Source organism: Antedon bifida, chromosome 1 (genome assembly GCF_963402885.1).
Source record: "Antedon bifida chromosome 1, ecAntBifi1.1, whole genome shotgun sequence".
NCBI lineage: Eukaryota > Metazoa > Echinodermata > Crinoidea > Comatulida > Antedonidae > Antedon > Antedon bifida.
Window position 1 is genome coordinate 6,206,218 of NC_136226.1, and position 18,350 is coordinate 6,224,567.

General features: G+C 33.5%; 4 protein-coding genes across 4 annotated transcripts in view; 1 reads left to right on the plus strand and 3 right to left on the minus strand.

Annotated features, from left to right (window-relative positions):
- LOC144839469 (src kinase-associated phosphoprotein 2-A-like) overlaps nt 1-18,350 on the minus strand; it is a 33,752-nt gene that overhangs the window by 11,740 nt on the left and 3,662 nt on the right. The gene's annotated exons all lie outside the window — the stretch shown is intronic.
- On the minus strand, nt 81-7,847 carry LOC144839428 (IQ calmodulin-binding motif-containing protein 1-like). The gene is made up of 12 exons (XM_078694781.1): nt 7,587-7,847; nt 6,952-7,114; nt 6,402-6,628; nt 5,837-5,936; nt 5,052-5,222; nt 4,766-4,874; nt 4,540-4,649; nt 3,869-4,011; nt 3,222-3,370; nt 2,509-2,640; nt 2,219-2,375; nt 81-972 (listed from the first exon to the last, which is right to left on the minus strand). Exons 1-12 carry the CDS (start codon nt 7,702-7,704, stop codon nt 773-775), a joined length of 1,779 nt encoding a protein of 592 aa, XP_078550907.1. The 5' UTR covers nt 7,705-7,847; the 3' UTR covers nt 81-772.
- On the plus strand, nt 7,842-9,101 carry LOC144839603 (large ribosomal subunit protein bL32m-like). The gene is made up of 3 exons (XM_078695039.1): nt 7,842-8,010; nt 8,301-8,529; nt 8,629-9,101. The coding sequence occupies exons 1-3, from the start codon at nt 7,911-7,913 to the stop codon at nt 8,846-8,848; spliced, it is 549 nt and encodes a 182-aa protein (XP_078551165.1). The 5' UTR covers nt 7,842-7,910; the 3' UTR covers nt 8,849-9,101.
- Nucleotides 9,431-16,996, minus strand: LOC144846782 (uncharacterized). The gene is made up of 17 exons (XM_078703576.1): nt 16,963-16,996; nt 16,197-16,538; nt 14,876-15,214; nt 14,227-14,274; nt 13,688-13,792; nt 13,453-13,557; nt 13,188-13,248; nt 12,954-13,068; nt 12,778-12,845; nt 12,475-12,589; nt 11,817-11,926; nt 11,508-11,613; nt 11,028-11,245; nt 10,726-10,792; nt 10,443-10,543; nt 9,977-10,145; nt 9,431-9,537 (listed from the first exon to the last, which is right to left on the minus strand). The coding sequence occupies exons 1-17, from the start codon at nt 16,994-16,996 to the stop codon at nt 9,466-9,468; spliced, it is 2,175 nt and encodes a 724-aa protein (XP_078559702.1). The 3' UTR covers nt 9,431-9,465.

The window sequence follows — 18,350 nt, forward strand, 5'->3', positions numbered from 1 at the left end:
TCTAATTCATGTTTAAAAAATAGAACTTATTAGATTATGAATGATTTGCAAACAATTATATCAGTGGAAGAAGCTGTCATCTTGCTATAGTTATAGGCAGTAAGCTTGAAGCCAGGATGTTAAAAATGTTAATTTTTCCACAAAAGGAGCAAAAACTGTCATTAGCAAAGCTAGGCTATCACTAGCAATGTAATTATCATTGTGGCAACCAAATCATGGACAAGCAAAAACAAGTTAGACCGTTTCTAAATACATTGAGAGATGGAAACTGGTGTGCAAAAAATTATACGCATTAGTGACTCAGCAACCACATTTTAAACAAAAAAAACTACATTTTGTTGGAATGTCGAGAAGGCTTAACATTGGAGACTTATATCATACAATTTATGAATCAAATATAAATAAATAGTACTATGTATATATATATATAGTATTATACAAATAATGAATGTTTATGAGTGTAATTGTACAAATAATGGCATGAGGTGAATGATGAAAGGTTATATTTCAACAAGGCGAAGTCGAGTTGAAATACAACCTTTCATCATTCACCAAATTTTCAGCATTCACCACATTTTTTTTTTCGTACACGAAAAAAAGTACTATTGAATAACCATTCAATAGTGCGTACTATTGCACATCATGCGACCCACAATCGTCCAATCAAATGACAGGAATTTATTTAGGTGTTATATAAATATCACTAGGAACCTACCACAAATCTATAATACCGGAAATTGGCTTCACAGCAAGACCACTTCAATGACATTTGTTATAAAATTCTGAACTCCCCATATTCTTGTTGTATTTCTTCGTCCGTTTTCTCTTCCATGTGAAACTTTCTCCACCAAGGTTGTTGTAAAGATTGTATAATAATATCGTGGTCGGCTTTTGCTTTGGCCGCGACTGGTCTAGACTGACTTTGAAATTGATGTATGTTGCGTTCATTAGAATCCTGTAATTTTGGAGCATCTGAAAAACGCAAAGAAAATGGTGGAAATAAAACATTTAAAGCTCTGTCTACAGGGCCGTAACCAGGTTTGACGGCGGGGTGGATCGTTAAGTTGTTTAGTGGAACCATACCCTCGAATTTTTTTTCTCTATAGGCGCGCCTATGTATGGCCGCAAATCACATTTCCGGCTAATCTCTTTTGTTTATGAACTATATAATTTGGTGTAATTTGCAGCCCACGAATTTCAATTGCCGACCTTATTGCCGACCTTAAATTGTCAGAGGACGGCATTCTCTTGCCGACCGAAACTAGGCTAGATCCCTCCTCCTTTTAAGCCTCCTAGCAACAACATGGTACATTAAGGGATCGTATCATTGAGACTTTAACAGGCATATTCACCATCATGTGGTGTTTAGGTAAAAAACCATGGAATTAAGATGATCCCTGAATTCACTCAACCATTGCATCTTGCACTTGGGTACGGTACCGGGTGAGCGGCATGCTTTCTCTATCAAGCATCTGGTTGGGCACTCTCACACGCACGCGGAGACCTGTGTAGTGGAATACCCTTTTATGTCAAGCAAACAACTATGCTCTGTGTACAGCTAGCTCCAGAACCACGATGTTCAGCAGTTATCAAATAGAATTTATCTTGTAAATTTTAGTGTTAGGTTTTTATATTTTAGTTAAAATATATTTTATATTCTTATGTCGATTTATATTAATTAAATTTATTAAGGCTTAGTAGTAGGCCTGTAGTAAACAATCGTAGTATTGTGTTAGTATGCCCAGCAAAAAAAAAGTGGGAGGCCAAGCGGAACTCGCTGTTCAGCAGGGGGGGGGGATCGTACGATCCCCCGATCACCCCCCCCTGGTTACGGGCCTGGCCTACACTATCAAATTTTAATTTATGTGACAAAAAAGTGTAATGTGCTCAAATATGGTAGTGATAATCATGTCCATATATGGGCACATCACATTTTTCTCTTTATATGGGTTAACCTTGTTTTATTTTATCTAAAATTATTCATTGAATTTGATGTATTTTTCTCTGTAGTTTTATTGTCTTAATTATTATTAAATCCAATTACGTATTATGTCATTTATATTTATAGATAGTGTAACTTACTTATATAGAATCTTAAATGGTGGAAATTTATTTGAATTTATATCAACATGTTACTTAATTTTAATAATGTTTTGTGTTTTTAACTCCAGTTTCGTATTACTGTATGTCATTAATGTTTATAGATATTGTAACTTACTTATAATAAGATCTGCATCTGTTTCCAATGCTGCTAATAACGCACGCCTTCTTTGCTCTTTCTTGCGATCAACACCACGCAACATCAAATGTTTTGATAGAAGATCATGTGAACGTGAGTGTAGTTCCTCCATCTTCTCACGGCTACGTTGTTTAGGCTGGGAAAAAACCCCGAAAATTAAAATATGTAAATGTTGACAAGTGTCTGAAATAAATTAACTAAAATTGTATGAATAAAATAACAAACTAAAAAATGTTAAAAGTAAAAAAAAAACATAAGCTTACACTTACAGGGTGATTTTCTCTATATTTGTCAATAACAGCCTGTAACTCCACCCTTCTTTCATCTGATAGGCCAGGTGGCAAAGTGTATAGTGTAATATCCATTCGATCTTGTTCACGCTGTTTTAACCATCGCCTCACCTAACCCAGAAAACAAAACAAAATCAGTCAACAGACATTCGAAAACAATACCACAAAACAAAGCATAATCATAAAATATATGTCATATACAAGAAAATGTCTAAAGCTCTGGCTACACTATCAAAACTAGTTTGAGAAAAAAGTGATGTGCCCGAATATGGTAGTGATATGCTTAAATATGGTAGTGATATTACATCATCATGTCCATATATGGGCACATCACATTTTTTTGTCACATCACTGTATTTTATGTGTCTAAAGACATAAAATACATAATTTACAATAAAATAGCCCCTTTCAGTGTCTAGGAAACATTTATCGATACAACATCCAAAAAATCTTAATTCTGTCAAATAGCCAAAACTCTACAGATGTGCACACAGTGTATGATGACATGAGAGAGTGCCTTAAAGTGGCTGCACTGACATGACCCTCAGGGAAGAAGCATGTAGTTGAGAAGTGTAACATCTGTGTTGACATCGCCAAGCAAAGATCCATTCTCTGGAATTTGGCGCTATACAAGAACTCGTATATTATTATTATTATTATTATTACTTAAAAAAAAGTGTTACAGTACTTACATATGACTGTATAACCATTGCTGCTTTCACCTGTTGAGCCGTTGCTTTTCTCAAGCCAAGCTTTTGTCTCTCTTGGTATCCTTTCCAATGTGCTTGTATCTTGACTGCAGCATTCACCTGAGATTTCTGTAAGTACTGATTCACATCACCTAGATGAAAGAAAATGTTATGTGTTATCATATCATACAGCGTTCAGTATATTTCTCATGATTGGTTCTATTCAACCACCAGCTTATTTGTAGATTTTGTTCCATGTGATAGGCTGTTGAATAATGTGACCGAACAGGGGCGGATTTAGGCGGGGGCTAAAAAAAAAATTTGACCGATCGTTTTAATCATTTATGAAATATTTAGCACCCCCCACCCAATCTATAATGCCGAAAACCAACGTATAAAGTGTGCCGTCTGTAATTGCTCTCTGAATCTGCATTCTAAATCTGTAAGTCATCTTCCTGCCATGGCCTAGCCTTTCACACCAGGCTTTGTGTTGATAATTAAATAATAATAATAGGATAATTGACTAATCCATTCAATGACGTTCCACCTTATGGAATGGAACAGTCTTACAACTCATGAAAAAATTCACTATTTGTATATTATTTTTACAATATAGGTCACAAATAAATTTTTTAAATATTATTAATTACTTGGATGAAGCGCTGCTATCATGTCTAGTTGTTTTTGACGGGAGTCTCTTAGTGCTTGTCGCCTAGCAACCAGTAACTGATGGTGCAGCTCTCGCTGACGTCGATCTCTATCCATTTTACGATCACGAACTTCTTGCTTGGCACTGACATAAAATGAAATGATTTAATCTAATTTAAGTAATACTATTTCATGTGGTAGGTAGGTAGGGCAAAACATTTGTACACTGTACACAGTATTGAGTTATGAAGGGACCTGGCTGGATAACTCTGTATTTTGAATTTTTTATTTATTTATACTGGGTAACCTCTTGTCTTCAGTCAAAGACTGGTCTCCCAGATAGCCCGGTAATGATCAGTGGCTGTATGTGTACTACTACACTGGGATAACCCCATACTCATCTCAAAAGATGTACTATAGGTTCTTTAAAGTGCACATGAGCTAGATGTGTACACTGGACCTATGGTTTATAGTCCTTATCCGAGAAGACTCGTTCTACCACTAGAACCACAGAGCGAGTGAGCCTTGAACCATTGCCAATATTATGAATAATGGCTGCGTAATTACGGTTCCACTGTCTTAACCGCTCAGCCACTCACACCCTACTGTAAATAACATTACTCGATTAAATTGAATAAAACTACTATATAACATATAAAATGTATTGACATACCGGAATGTTTTTTGAAAATTTGTAAAAGCATTATCAGCTTTTTTGAGCTGCTTCCTTGATTTGTAGCCCTTCCATATCGCTTGAATTGTTACTGCAGCCCGATGAAGTCTCTAAAAGAACAGTAACTAATTATTTACTGTAACAGGAGTTACAAAAGTTTGAGCTATGATGACATTATTTACAATATATTGAAGTGCTTAAAGTAAATAGTAATAGTTTAACTTACTAATAATTGAGCCTGGTGTTCAGATCCAGCATCTAGAAGGCCAAGTAATTTCTTTAAATCTCTGCCAAATCCCTGGCCTGTCCACCGGCTTAAAAGTGGTCGTAACCCTCTAATTATAAAATTGAACAAATACCTTGAACAGAAACTCAATGGCTAATTGAATTTTTCTTTGCAAAACAAATACAAAATAAAAAATATTTTGAAATATAGAAATATATAAAATATAACAATTAAAATAAATTATATATGGTAATTATGATACTTTATCACTAATTGCATCCCTTACTTGTAACGATTGTAGAGGAGCTGTATAAGAGGCGGATGCACATCAGCAATGTTGACAAGCGCCCTCGTCGCTGCTGCTCCAACCTCCGCATCATTGAACGCCGACAGTTTATAAATCATCTCGTCCAGTAAACTAAACACAACCTTGTCAGATACGGATTGTAGGACCAATCTATAAAGACACAGTACATCAGTATTATTATTTTATGAAAGCCAAATATCATCAGGTAGTTATCCAACATGTTTTAGTTGGCATTATAGACAAATCCAAACAGGGTTCCTCGGTTTTTATATTATCATTAAGAACCACAAGGTAGCTAATACATATCTCTAAAGCCTGTTTTCCTGTCGACGTTATTCGATGCTATCGTTAACAATAATCGGCAATCTTCTACGAAAATGTTTAACGATTTACAGGAAACTTGATCGTTTTCAAACGATCGTCGTTGAACTGTTAACGATTAACGACGATAGCGTCGAATAACGTCGACAGGAAAACAGGCTTAAATAACTCAAATTTAACCATAATAATTTTACATTCTTACATCCAATAACTTCACTACTTGCATAAAGCTGTCCTACTATAATTTATCAATCATGCAAATTTCTCTATACAGTACTGTACCTACAGAAACACTAGTATGTATTCCTTTTAATTTAACAACATTGCAAACAATATCACATAGACTACTGTAATTGTTAGGCTCTAGGTCCCTTATTTAAAATCCTGGATCTACCATTGGTAAGAAGGGCAATTATGTCATTTAAAAGAATGATTTGACTTACACATTAACTCTTACACAATTTTGAATGAGTCCTAACAGTACAATGGATGTCTCCTTATCATCAGTAATGAGCATTTGAAGTAAGTAATTGGAACGAAGTACTAATATGGGAAAAAATGAATTTGCAATAAAATTAAACGTTTATAATACAAATAAAATAATATTACACATTATTCCAAATAAGTTTATGCTACCAAGAAAGCTGAACATTAAAGATGTATTGTCCCCCTGACAAAATACTTCTTAAACAAATTTTTGTTGAATATGCAATTTTAATGTCACATAATAGTTATCAACTTTTACCAAAAATTAGATAGAAAAACAATTTATTTACCTGAAAAAACTGTAATTTAAAGCAAGAATAGTAAAATTGGCTGCCAGCCAATTTTATTTGAATTTAACCATTTATTTTGTCCTTTTATAAGTGAAAACATTATTTTTTCCGTTTTTCCCACCACAGAAGTGATTAACTTGATTAAAACTACAAAATAACCTATTCAAAAATTTATCATGATTTTGGGGGACAATACATCTTTAATAAAAATGCAAAAAAAACAAAAACCAACCGTGTGTTGTCAAGAAGATGTGTGCACTATACAGACATCGCAGTGCTTCCATCACTTCTTGAAAATCTTTTATCAAATCATCTTTCAGTTTCAAGGTCTTCTCTGGAATCTTGGTGTACCTGTGCTGGATGTTACGACACAAAATCAGCAGCCGTTCACATGACTCAGGCAGAAAGATAGCATAGAACTCATGTGATTCTGAGGGATCCAAACCAACTGAGCATTGTCTGGAGTATAGAGAAAAATAATGAGAAATGATCAAATTAACTTTGAATGATAAGTGAGGTGTTCTCAGTTAACATTGATGGTATTGACATGAAGAAGAAAAATTGTAATAAAGAAACCAGTTTAATAAAGATATATTGTCCCCCTATTTACCTGAAAAAAATGTAACTTAAGCCAAAAAATGCTTTAAAAAATAATTTTGTTTTTTTTACAGAGGTGACAAATATTAAAACTGCAAAATGGCTTATTTAAAGTCTTACTTTATTATTCTTCATTGTTCATGTTTCTGGGGGAAAATAGAAAAAATTGGCTGTTAAATACTAACGCTAATATTTTTGACAATGATGCTGCTGTGTCCCATTTACCAGTTATCTGTGAGAAATCTTGTTTTAATGCAATGAGCACACTAGGTAAAAGATCTAGCCCCCAGATGGTCTTCTTAATGGCAGAAGCATTTGCTGATCCAGGTACAACTGTGTCAAGAATATCTGAAATAAAACAATTTAAATTTAAGTACAATTTTAATTACAATTTAAATAACATAGCGTGGCGACCATATTTTCAGGAGACAAGTTCAAGTATTAACAGTCAGTCATAGAGTGAATTATGATAATAAGGTTCCACTTTATGTCTATAGACTATGATTTGGTGTAATTTTTTGCATGCAGAGCAAACTGACAAACTGATTTTCTAGAACAATTTCAAATTGCGAAAGGAAATCCTTGCCTTGATCAACTTCAAATAGGCCTAGCGTGAATCGTTCAAATCATGCATAACCGTTCCTTTTAGTAAAATGTCTGGAGGAACTATTTTTAGGCGGCCGCTCAACTTCGCAGCGGCCGATATGACAAAAAAGGCCTATATAGGCCCTAACTAGCCTCTGGTAGGCCAGGCCTAACTAAGACTTAAGTGTAGCCTAGGCCTAGTAGTAATTTATAACAAAACAAACAACATTTTCACCTTGTAGTCCTAAGAGCAGCAATGGGACATTTCGATCAGACTTTTCAGCTACAACTTGTGCTGCAAGGTCTTCTACACGCTTTATTTCAAATTCTTCGTTTTTCGATAAATTGGACATGTTTCAAATGTCTTGCTAGCTTCAAAAAACAAATAAATCTAGATACATCACCCCCTCAACGCGCGGTACTGAATTTAAAATCCAGACGTCAGAATTAGACAGATTAGAGGGTAAAGGTAGATGTCTGGATAAACTAGACTACATTATGGTACAACGGAACGATGCCGATGGTGGCGGAAAAGATTTTGGAACTGTGAAAAAAAAGCATGTCTCGTTTAATTTCTTTATATTTAAGAAAGTTGCAATGTTCAATACGGAATTTTGATCGGTGGCTACAATCAATTGGCTCCGGCCAACCCCCATTAGGTAATGAGACATTATTCATGGTTGAGTTGCATTCTTTGAAGTTAGGTTAGGTCTAGGCCTCTCTGTCTGTCTCACTCTCTCCTATCATCAATACAAAAGAGAAAGACCGACGGTGGGTGAAATTTCTGGTCGCTTCGTCCCCAAGCTGCAATTCAGAGGTTCAACAGACTTTGACCATGTAAAATAAACTTGATTATTAACTTGTCCTCTTGTTGTTTAATTGGCATTTATTTGTTTATTTTCATTAATGATACATAAAACTACTATACTTTAAATTCCTTTTTTTTAAGGTGGTATTCCAGCATTAGCCGGAGTCTCAAATCTTCCTTTACAAACACAACCACTACCAGACTATAGCAGTATATTTGATGGTATATTTTGGGCTGTACCAAAAAGACGAAGATCAATTCAAAGAAATCGTACTCGAAGAAGAGCAATTGAAAAGAAAATTGTACCTGTTACAGATATAATTCCATGTTCAGAATGTGGCCATCCAAAAAGGAAAGAATATTTGTGCAGGTAAAGTATTAACATTTTACCAGTTACTCTAAAGAAAGAAATGTACTGTAAGATGAATTGAGACTATAATATATATATTATAAACATATTTCTTTACAGTCATTGCTTGATAAGAATAAGAGAAGAAACCAGTGAAATTCAAAAACAGATGTTTAAAGATCTAGAAGAAAGCGGCGATTTACCAGATAAAAAGATTGTGGTTCTATATGAAGGAGAGGAAGAAAAAGACGGGGGCGACGGTGTTCAAGTAGTGGAGGTGAAAAAAGCAAGACCATCCTGGTTTCCAAAAGCATTATTATTAAATGTTGGTAGGAGGTAAAGCTCCATTTGCACCGAAAAACAACTTTTCTTCAATTAAGGAAATCGTCATTTCTATATTTGGTTTAAGAAATAAATCTTAACTATGGTCACTTGTTCAAACAGAGTTTAATATCAATTGTACATTTTACGAGTAATATCAAATTACATTCAGTCACATGAAAAAATATAATAACAATAAAATACAGTTACTACTTTAAGTACTGTCAACATATGTTATGATAAATGCTAAAATACATTTTTTTAAATGCAGAGTTCAAATGTGTATGTGTAGTATTTGAAAGTTGTAGCAATGTGAATAACAGCTGCTTACAGTAATTACTATGACAAATGAATAATTACGATGAAGATTTAAAACCACTACCATAGATGGTTAACTAAGTTTTTTACTGCATCCCATATTTGGCTTAATTATTTTCATAATGCGCTATAGGCTATCATTTTATTATTTAGGCAAAAAGTCTCAACCATTTAGATCAGTCGTTCATCTCAAGCTAAAGTTTTGATGGATGCATTTTTTAATTATTAAAAAGCGAAGTCCATGGCGACTAGGCTGTAAAGTAAAACTAAAGTAAATACTGGTCTTGCGACGACGATTTTAGGTCATACAACGTCAACTTATGTTATTTCGGTAACACCAACACTACTGGATATGTGTTTGTTATGAAACTTCCTCCAAGCCATGATGACCTATTTAATAAATAAAAGTGTATAAAATAATATACAATAAGTACATACTTATGCCTAATACTTATTGTCTAATTTCGGTATAAGAAAATCACTAGTAAAAAACCTACTAAATTTAAAAAAACAAGAAAACGTAAATAGAAAAAAATACCATTACTATAGAACTAGTGCACACAAATCTGTATTGCGAATTTCATTGTAATGCTTGGTTCAGACGCAACATAAGTACGCAACGTATATAAGTGAGTTGACCAATCACAAGTGATGAACTAATTCGAACTGTCGCTTTTCATTGGTCAACACGCTAATTGCGTTGTGTGAACCAAGAATATGGTGACTCAGCAGAATTTAAAGGATTATGGTTTTGTTTTATTTATGGGGAAAACTAAACGATATCTTTTATTTATTTTATTTATTTATTTACATATATTAGAAATGTTACCTCTTTGCTCAGAAAACACTGTGTAAACCAGATCAGGAATCCTTGCAGAGAGGTTGACAACACAAACAGGTACAGCAAAACACTGGAGTCATTAAAGAGAGTTAGAATACCGAATATCCACGTCAGTCCAACAGCAGGCGTCAGAAGAAGAATTCTATACAGGAGGTTTCTAAACCCAAACGAAAAATTAATATTCATTTTCTGAGTTATTTGTTTAAAACGATAAATTGATAAATATGAATATCAACATATTTTGTTGAATTACCTAATAAATGCCCCATTTACACTCATGGTTGGATTATAGGTTAGTACAATAAAACCATGGTTATTATAATTGACTATAACGAACTACTGAAGTAGATACAGATACCGAGAATCGACTTCCCACACAAGAATTAGGCTTAGGCACACCTTACCGATTGTCGTAGTTGTTAATTGAAAACGTTAGGATTTAAGTAAAACTTACCGGATCTGTCTAAGTTTACCTATTTCTTCTTCAGATTGGTGAGGTGTACGAGCTTTTTTGTATGCTACATATCCTATTTGGCTCAGTTGAAGAGAAACAATCTAATAAAAGACACATTCATTGAACGTTAAAAGTTGTTGAACAAATGCTGAAATTAACCTAATCAACACCCACGGATAAAAAAAACAACAAAATGGATATTATTTCTTCCGTTTGAAATATCTTACGCTCAACTTTACGATATCAAGAGTGACTTTTTAACCATAGTTATAGGCCTACATACCGTTATCGATAGAATAACAGGAACTACGAATGTCCACGTGACTCCATAATCAACATTTAACCAGCAACTAAAGCAATAACAACAAAAACACTTGATTAAGTTTTGTATTCAGTTATCATTCGATGAATTATGTTTCATTAGTTAGAAATAAAGGTAAAAAGCGAAGTGAACATAAAATGTGACGTTATTAATGTTTACAATAAAAGTATATTGCGCTCATACATGCTGTACGAAAATAGACTCTACTGAGTAAAAAGTAATAATGGAGTAAAAAACAATAATGGAGGAAAAACAATTGTCACCTCTCAGATGCATAGTTCTCCCTCATGACACCGACTGTAATAGCGACAATTGAAAGAGGAAATATCCAACCAAATATTCGAAAAAATCTGAATCTTTTTTCAGAATCATGAAATACATATTGGATAGACATGTACATGTCGGTAGACAATGACGTCATCCAAGTAAAGGCCACGAGCAGACAATAATGGAGACAAGATGCAATGATAGAACAGGCGATCTAAAGAGAAAAGAGCGACAAAGTAACATGTAAAAACAACGAATTATTAAAGAAAATATTCAATAGGTTTACACGCTAATTATTATTATGACTGGTGGTAGATATGGGAATTCGAGCAAAAGTAGACCTATAGTTTACGGCGCATTCAGTCTATTCTCGTACAACAGCCAGAACCATCGCTACAATATCACATGACGAATGGTTGCTGTTAGAAGACGTGATACTGCATGCTGTTTATTGTCACTAGACACGATACCTTTACCTTGTTTTCAATTCCAAAGACAATACAAGTGAACAAACAGTTTGCACAGAACAAGGATACAACCAGATTGCCTAACAAATGGTAACGCCGTGATCTTCGCAGGTCACTATAAATAAAATGAAATTTCAATTTCAATATGTGTTAGGCCTAACATATTCATTCAAAGTGTAGCCTACATTTCTGCAACAATATCAGAGAATCTACTTTCACGTGGAGATGAGCCCTTATACTGCTGAACATACTTTTCATTCTAACATACACTATATAGGTCTACAACAATTGAAAGAATAAACACAGGTTTCATCAAACCTTAAACATATAATGGTTCCAAATGTAAACAGTAGAAATATATTTGATGAGCACAACCCCATATAGGTGATCAGATGCAGACCAATTCCATCTGTCTTCTCTTCTTCTACCTAAAATATATCTCCACAGATAGAACTATTTTGTCGGATTACTCGTGGAATAGAAGCATCGCGACACTTTAAAGATGTATTGTCCCCCTGAAAAAATAATTCTTAAAAATTTTTTTTTGAATATTCCATTTTAATGTAACATAATAGTTATCGACTTTGACCAAAATTGGATCGAAAAAAAAATGTATTTACCTGAAAAAATGTAATTTAAAGCAAAAAATGGTCAAATTGGCTGCCAGGCAATGGATTTTTGGTTGAATTTAACCATTTATTCTGTCATTTTACAAGTGTCATTTCACTATGGAAGTAATTACCTTTATTAAAACTACAAAATAACATATTCAAAGTCTGATTTAATTAATCTTCACTTTTCATGTTTTTTGGGGACAATACATCTTTAATGTTTCTGTTGTACGCGGAATAGATGTGTTTTGTTGAAGTTTAGGCATTTTACTGTTTGTAAATTCTTTCTTTATAAGTGATGTGACATGTGAACTTCTTGTAAGAGTACTGTACATAACCAATAAATGAAACGTATTTAGGCCTACCTGCCTAGTTCTCATTAAGATGGCAAATGTTGTAAGGTGTTTACATGAGCAGGTTATGCCGTGTCTATGATAGTCGCCATTAATTATTGTATCACATCCTTTTGTTGACCATTCCCTAAAAAAAATAATACATATTTTCATTAACTTCTAGACACATGTGGTCAAGAGGTTATTGCGATATGCGACGAATGTGTCCGCACCCCTACAATCCATCATTATTTATCAAGATTTCGATACCTTCATTCCATTTTATTTGCTCATTACGGTGTTATCTCAAAGATGTACATTAACCAATTTTCTTACCAGGGAGTTACAACTTCATTGATAAATACGCAGACGGGTTCTAATAATGTATTTGCTTCATATTTTATCTATCAAAAAAATTTAATTATTATTATATATATGTATATATACTGTATTCGAGTATATTCGACACGCAACATTTCATTTTGTTGATAAAATACATTTGATATTCCTACCTGTGTCGGTGGGTAAACAACCTTTGAGTTTACTTTTGAAATAACATTACCAACAGCATCGTAACAGACCAGAGATACTAAATCACTTGCAATAGAGACATAGTCGCCGTTGACCCTACAGAATATGATAATTTCCAAACATTTCACACTACTTATCAATGAATAACAACGAATACATGGGTTATTACCGTACTTTCAGAAATAACCAATCACACAGAAACATACTGTACACACCTTAATATTAGCGACAAGACGGATTCCAATTCCAAAACAGACGTAATAATACTAACTGATCCTAGAAAGGAGTAAATTAAATGTTAACATAGTTGACAGGCATACGGTAGGCCCTACATTCATGACCGAGATTAGAGAAAAGAAGGTCTTTCGTGTATAGGCCTAATGTGTCTGTATTTTGCACGTCCCCCGAACTTTGAAGCCATAAAAACCTTTCTGTTGTGTTTTAAATAAATATAAGCAGTAAAACTATAGACAATCATACCATTAGTACTACTGTCCATCTGCAAAGAAAACGCAATGCTGTCTGGATCAGTTGTAATAGATGTCAGATTAACTTCAGAGTCTGCCGTTTTGAAAAGCAATACCTCTGAAAAATAATTATTACATTTTGAGAGTTTCAGCAAACATTCCTTTCATCTTTAAAGGTTTCAAAAAGCCAAAGTCTTATTCAATATTCATCTATTCAGAGTTCATGATCTCTAATAAAAAGTGTTTACCTCCTTGGTCAGTTGTAATATATTTGTATTCATCTTCATTGAGTTCATCAAACTGTTCCAGATATTGATCATTGAAATCGTTTACAAATTGCAGTATGCCTACGTCTAGTAAAGAAGTTAGGTGTGACTTAAATTAATGATCAATCAATGTAAGGTTATACTATTAAAATGGTTCATTGATTAAAAAAAATTCAGAAAAAGGGACACAATAACACGGTTCTCTTTCAAAAGAAAGTCTGCAAATGAGATAGAGTTGAATATTGAAGTAAATCTGCACAACTCGACCAATATTCTCCTTTTGGGAAAACAGTACGTGGAAGTTGTCGACAGCTTCTGTATATTATTGGAGGCATATTTTTCCTATCGCATTTATAAAAGTATAGGCCTAATGAGAATGTTATAGACATATTATTAGTTTTGTAGAACGATGTGAGTACATAAAAGAAGGAAAAATGACAATCGCGATTTAGAAGACATGTTGAATATTTTGCTCTAAAATCATAGCCAATCATAATATAAAAATAAAAAAATAAAATTACCAATTTCCTCAGGTGTTGTCGGACTCGTTGGTTCGTTGGATGAAAGTTCTGTGACGTAATTATGTATATAAATTATTTAAATTATTACTTTTTTACCGGTTTGTCTATTCACAAAATAATGAATAGAAAAAGAACAAGTTGTAAGTTCGTAGGATATTTTTTTCAGGAATAAATGAACTGGACTGAGTTATTAGTATTATTTCTCATGGTTAGTAGACTAAAACGAGTAAACCATAAGCGATACCAGAAAAAGTTCATCTTAGCCACATAAAATACTGGTAGGACTTTTCTCTCAACCTCGCTTGTGTACCTACATTAATTTATTTATAAAGACTTTAGGCTAATGCGATAATACTTAATAGTGTGATATTTGTTGCGGGTGCAACCGACATCGTCACACTTATAAATAGGCCTATAAGATCACACCTACATTGTTTTTTGCATCCCTCAACCAAAAACACATGTAAATACCAACACTATTAAGGTTTCCTTATTTTTCTTAAAAGCCATATAGACTTACCAATTTTGTGTGATAAGGCCAAACTAACAATTACATTTTTGCATTGGTTTTATAATATCTATATTATATTAATTTAATAATATTCCTCTAAAGTGCTAAAGTATTTAACTTCTCATCGAAACAACATACCCCAAGTGTTATTATTTTCACACACAACACCGGCTATTCCGTCATCAGTCCCACAATCGGACCACTCATCTTTGTCGAATCCACTATGAGAACACTCGCTAAGTGTTGGTTCTCCTCCTTGGCATTGCATGAATTTAACCAAACGATCATGTTTATTCTCGGGTAGAAACATCGTGGCATTTGTAATTACTTCTTTTGCAACACTGAATCCTGCTTGATAGCAAGCTACGTCGGCATCATTTTTCTCCCATCGAAAGCCGCATATATATCTCCACTTTCCATCATACAATAATTCTACTCGTCCTTCAGATGGTACTTGCCCATTTATCAATCTAATATCTGAATAAAAAATATCCATTATATGTCATCCCCGTCGATGACAAAACAAAAATAAATACATAATAATAATATTCGTTTTTTATATAGCGCTTATTGCACAATGCTTCTAATCGCTGTATATTATTACCCCAGTCTTTTGGACCAAACACGATGGAAACATACTTCCATAATGCAGCTAGTAATCAGCGCCAAGTAACTTTTTAAATCATCAAACATTTAGAAATATATTGCCTTTAATTCGGAAATGATCTATCGATAAAACAAAATGAAATAGCTTACTATGATAACTTTTTAGTCGCGTGGACGCGTCTCTATAGTTCACTATGTCGGTCGGTCGGTCGGTCGGTCTGTCGGTATGTATGTCGGTCCGGTATCACTATGCGTTTTAGCACGCGACTTATGGCTGTTGGCCTTGTTTATATTTGGCTTATGTTAAATTACTGCAGGACAAAAGAAAAGTTATTATCCACTCCCCCTTTCATCTGGTCACAGATTAGTTTAATTAGAAACCTTCCGGACACGTGGGGGTTCACGGGGAGATAACTAGCCCACTCAAAAGTTGCGTTCACATCGAACTATGGTTAGTTAATTTAACTAGATTATCTATAATTTGGATTTGAACGCTCAATTATGTCCCGATGATGGTTTTTCCCCCATAAAATGTCCTAACAATTAAATGAACTATATCTGACGAGGACAGAGGTCTAATAAAAGACAGAAAGTAAAATGATCAATTTTTAGTAATCACAAGTTAAAAGTAAACAACATACAGGATAAATAAAAAAGAGATGATTTTATACATAAAATAGTATTTAAAATCTCCAATACCAGGTTTTTATGAAATCATACTAGACATAATTGTACCAAAAAACGAGATTTGTCAAGGTTATTCCAGTTAGTAGAAAATTGTTAAATTTCACTTCTTCTAGACATAGTTCCATGTGAACCCCACTAAAGGGTGTTCTATCTTATTAGGTCTTACCTAAGGTATTGTTACTGCAGTTTACACCATCCACTTTTCCATTTAAGATGCATGGTGATGTTACAGATACATTTCCAAGGCCTTCGTGTTGACAATCCATTAGATTATTTTCAGACCCCTTACATTTTATACTATCTAAAGCAATAACGTTGTTGGTGATATACTCCGTCGTGTACACTTCATAACTGAAGCAGTTGTTGTAACCCAGTGAGCGACAAACAACTGAACACATTCTGGCGCGTAATCTCGTTGCTTCCATTGAACAGACAAGACCGAAGTTTCCGTTATCATATATCCTTATATAACCTTCATTCGGGGTGAAGCCACCTTCAATTATTACATCTGAAAATTGCAAAGGCAAGACGATTTTATAAATGTGCATTTTAAAATCATGTTATTTACTAAAAACAAAACGTTTTGATTATTTGAAAATTATTTATTTTCTGTTAACAAAAAAGAAAAAGTAAAATTGACACGGTGTGGTAGGCCTAAGTTCTGATTGGTGGTATCAATAAAAGCAATATTGATCATGAAAACAACGTGCATGAATAAAAGATTGGGCTGAACAAAATATTCCTTTTATGTTTTCTAAATTACTTGAATTAAGGACTGAGTTTTGTTTAATTCAAAAAGTAATTATTTTTTATTTCTTGGAAAAGTTAATTATTTTATTTTGCATTTCCTTCCAATATGATACGACATACATTATCAATAAATTATCTACCTGTAAACTTTACCAATTACCAAATAATAGGCCTATACTTACAGACAATAGCCAATAGAACAAAATAATTTTCCATTTTAACAGGCCTATACGGTGATCTGTAATAATAATAATATATTAATAAAAATAATGGGATTGATACGTAAGGGCAAATTTCCGTAAAATTGTGTGCTAGAATTTTCACACAATAATATAGAAAGTTGGTTCATAATTCTATACTATTTCGGTACTGATTGTATCACCTAAATAAAAACCTAAAAATGTTGATGACTTTTTGCGGTTACAGATGCAATTAAGAAAATTTTAAAAGAACAACAACTTACCCAAATGAATGCAAATATTAATATTTACCACCAATAATTTAAACGTTTCTTAGTCTTCTTTTGGCAAGTCGTTGCAACCACAATGATTGACGTTGAAGTAATGTTAAATTCACTCTCAAATATAGCATTTATAGCATCTCAGAAGAATTGGAGGAGGAATGCATGTTTAATTATAGCGTATATAGTCTCTAATAAGACACCAAATTACCTCACAGAATGGCTATTTTGTGATTAAATTTCTTTCAAATTTGATCTTATTTATACACACCTTTTTCGAAATGAATTGCATATAATGTTGAACAAACTTGTTCTTTCATTATAAGTATCAAATTATTCTAATGTACATATTTCATAAACTTGTTGATCAATTTAATTTCATAATATATAACCTAAGGCGTCCAAATAATTTAGAAATGCAGGGCCTCAAAATAATTCAGTAGACTTGTGTCATCAGCTAAATTAGAAAAGAAAAACCTTCTTACTGTAAATTAAAAATATTGATATCAAAAAATGATAATTAAAAAATAGAACTCCCACAAGACTTGAGCTACGAATACTAATGTGAATGTGTGGGCCTGAATGATTATAAAGCCTCCGAATCCGGTATTCGAAATGCATCATTTATGCGAAAAGGCAGTTCTGTAAACGGTAGGTAGGCCCTCTGTGCAATTATTAATACGGTACATCAACTATAATACATTATAACGCCCTCATGAATGTTCCTATAGCTGCGGACCTGTGGAGAAATGGAGAAATGAGTTATAATTTCAAATCGTATTACACTCTGTATTATATTTATTTTCTTAGATGTTTAGAAATCGAATGATGTTTGTTGTAATTGTTAACTACTGATTAGATTATTTTTGCTAAAAGTTACCTTTTTCATTTATTTCTATTCGCTTTAGCGATTGTTGTACAATGGTTGTTTCGTTTAACCACGGCGGAATTAGTTTTAACAATACAATCTATCAACAGTATGCTTAGCTTCAGAGATCAAAGGATGTATCTGGGGCTGCGACAAGATCAGTTCCATGCCCCATAACAGACACCGTGCGCCGCGGAGAATTATCTACATTATTATAGAGTACTGTTTGTCGCAGCCAGACA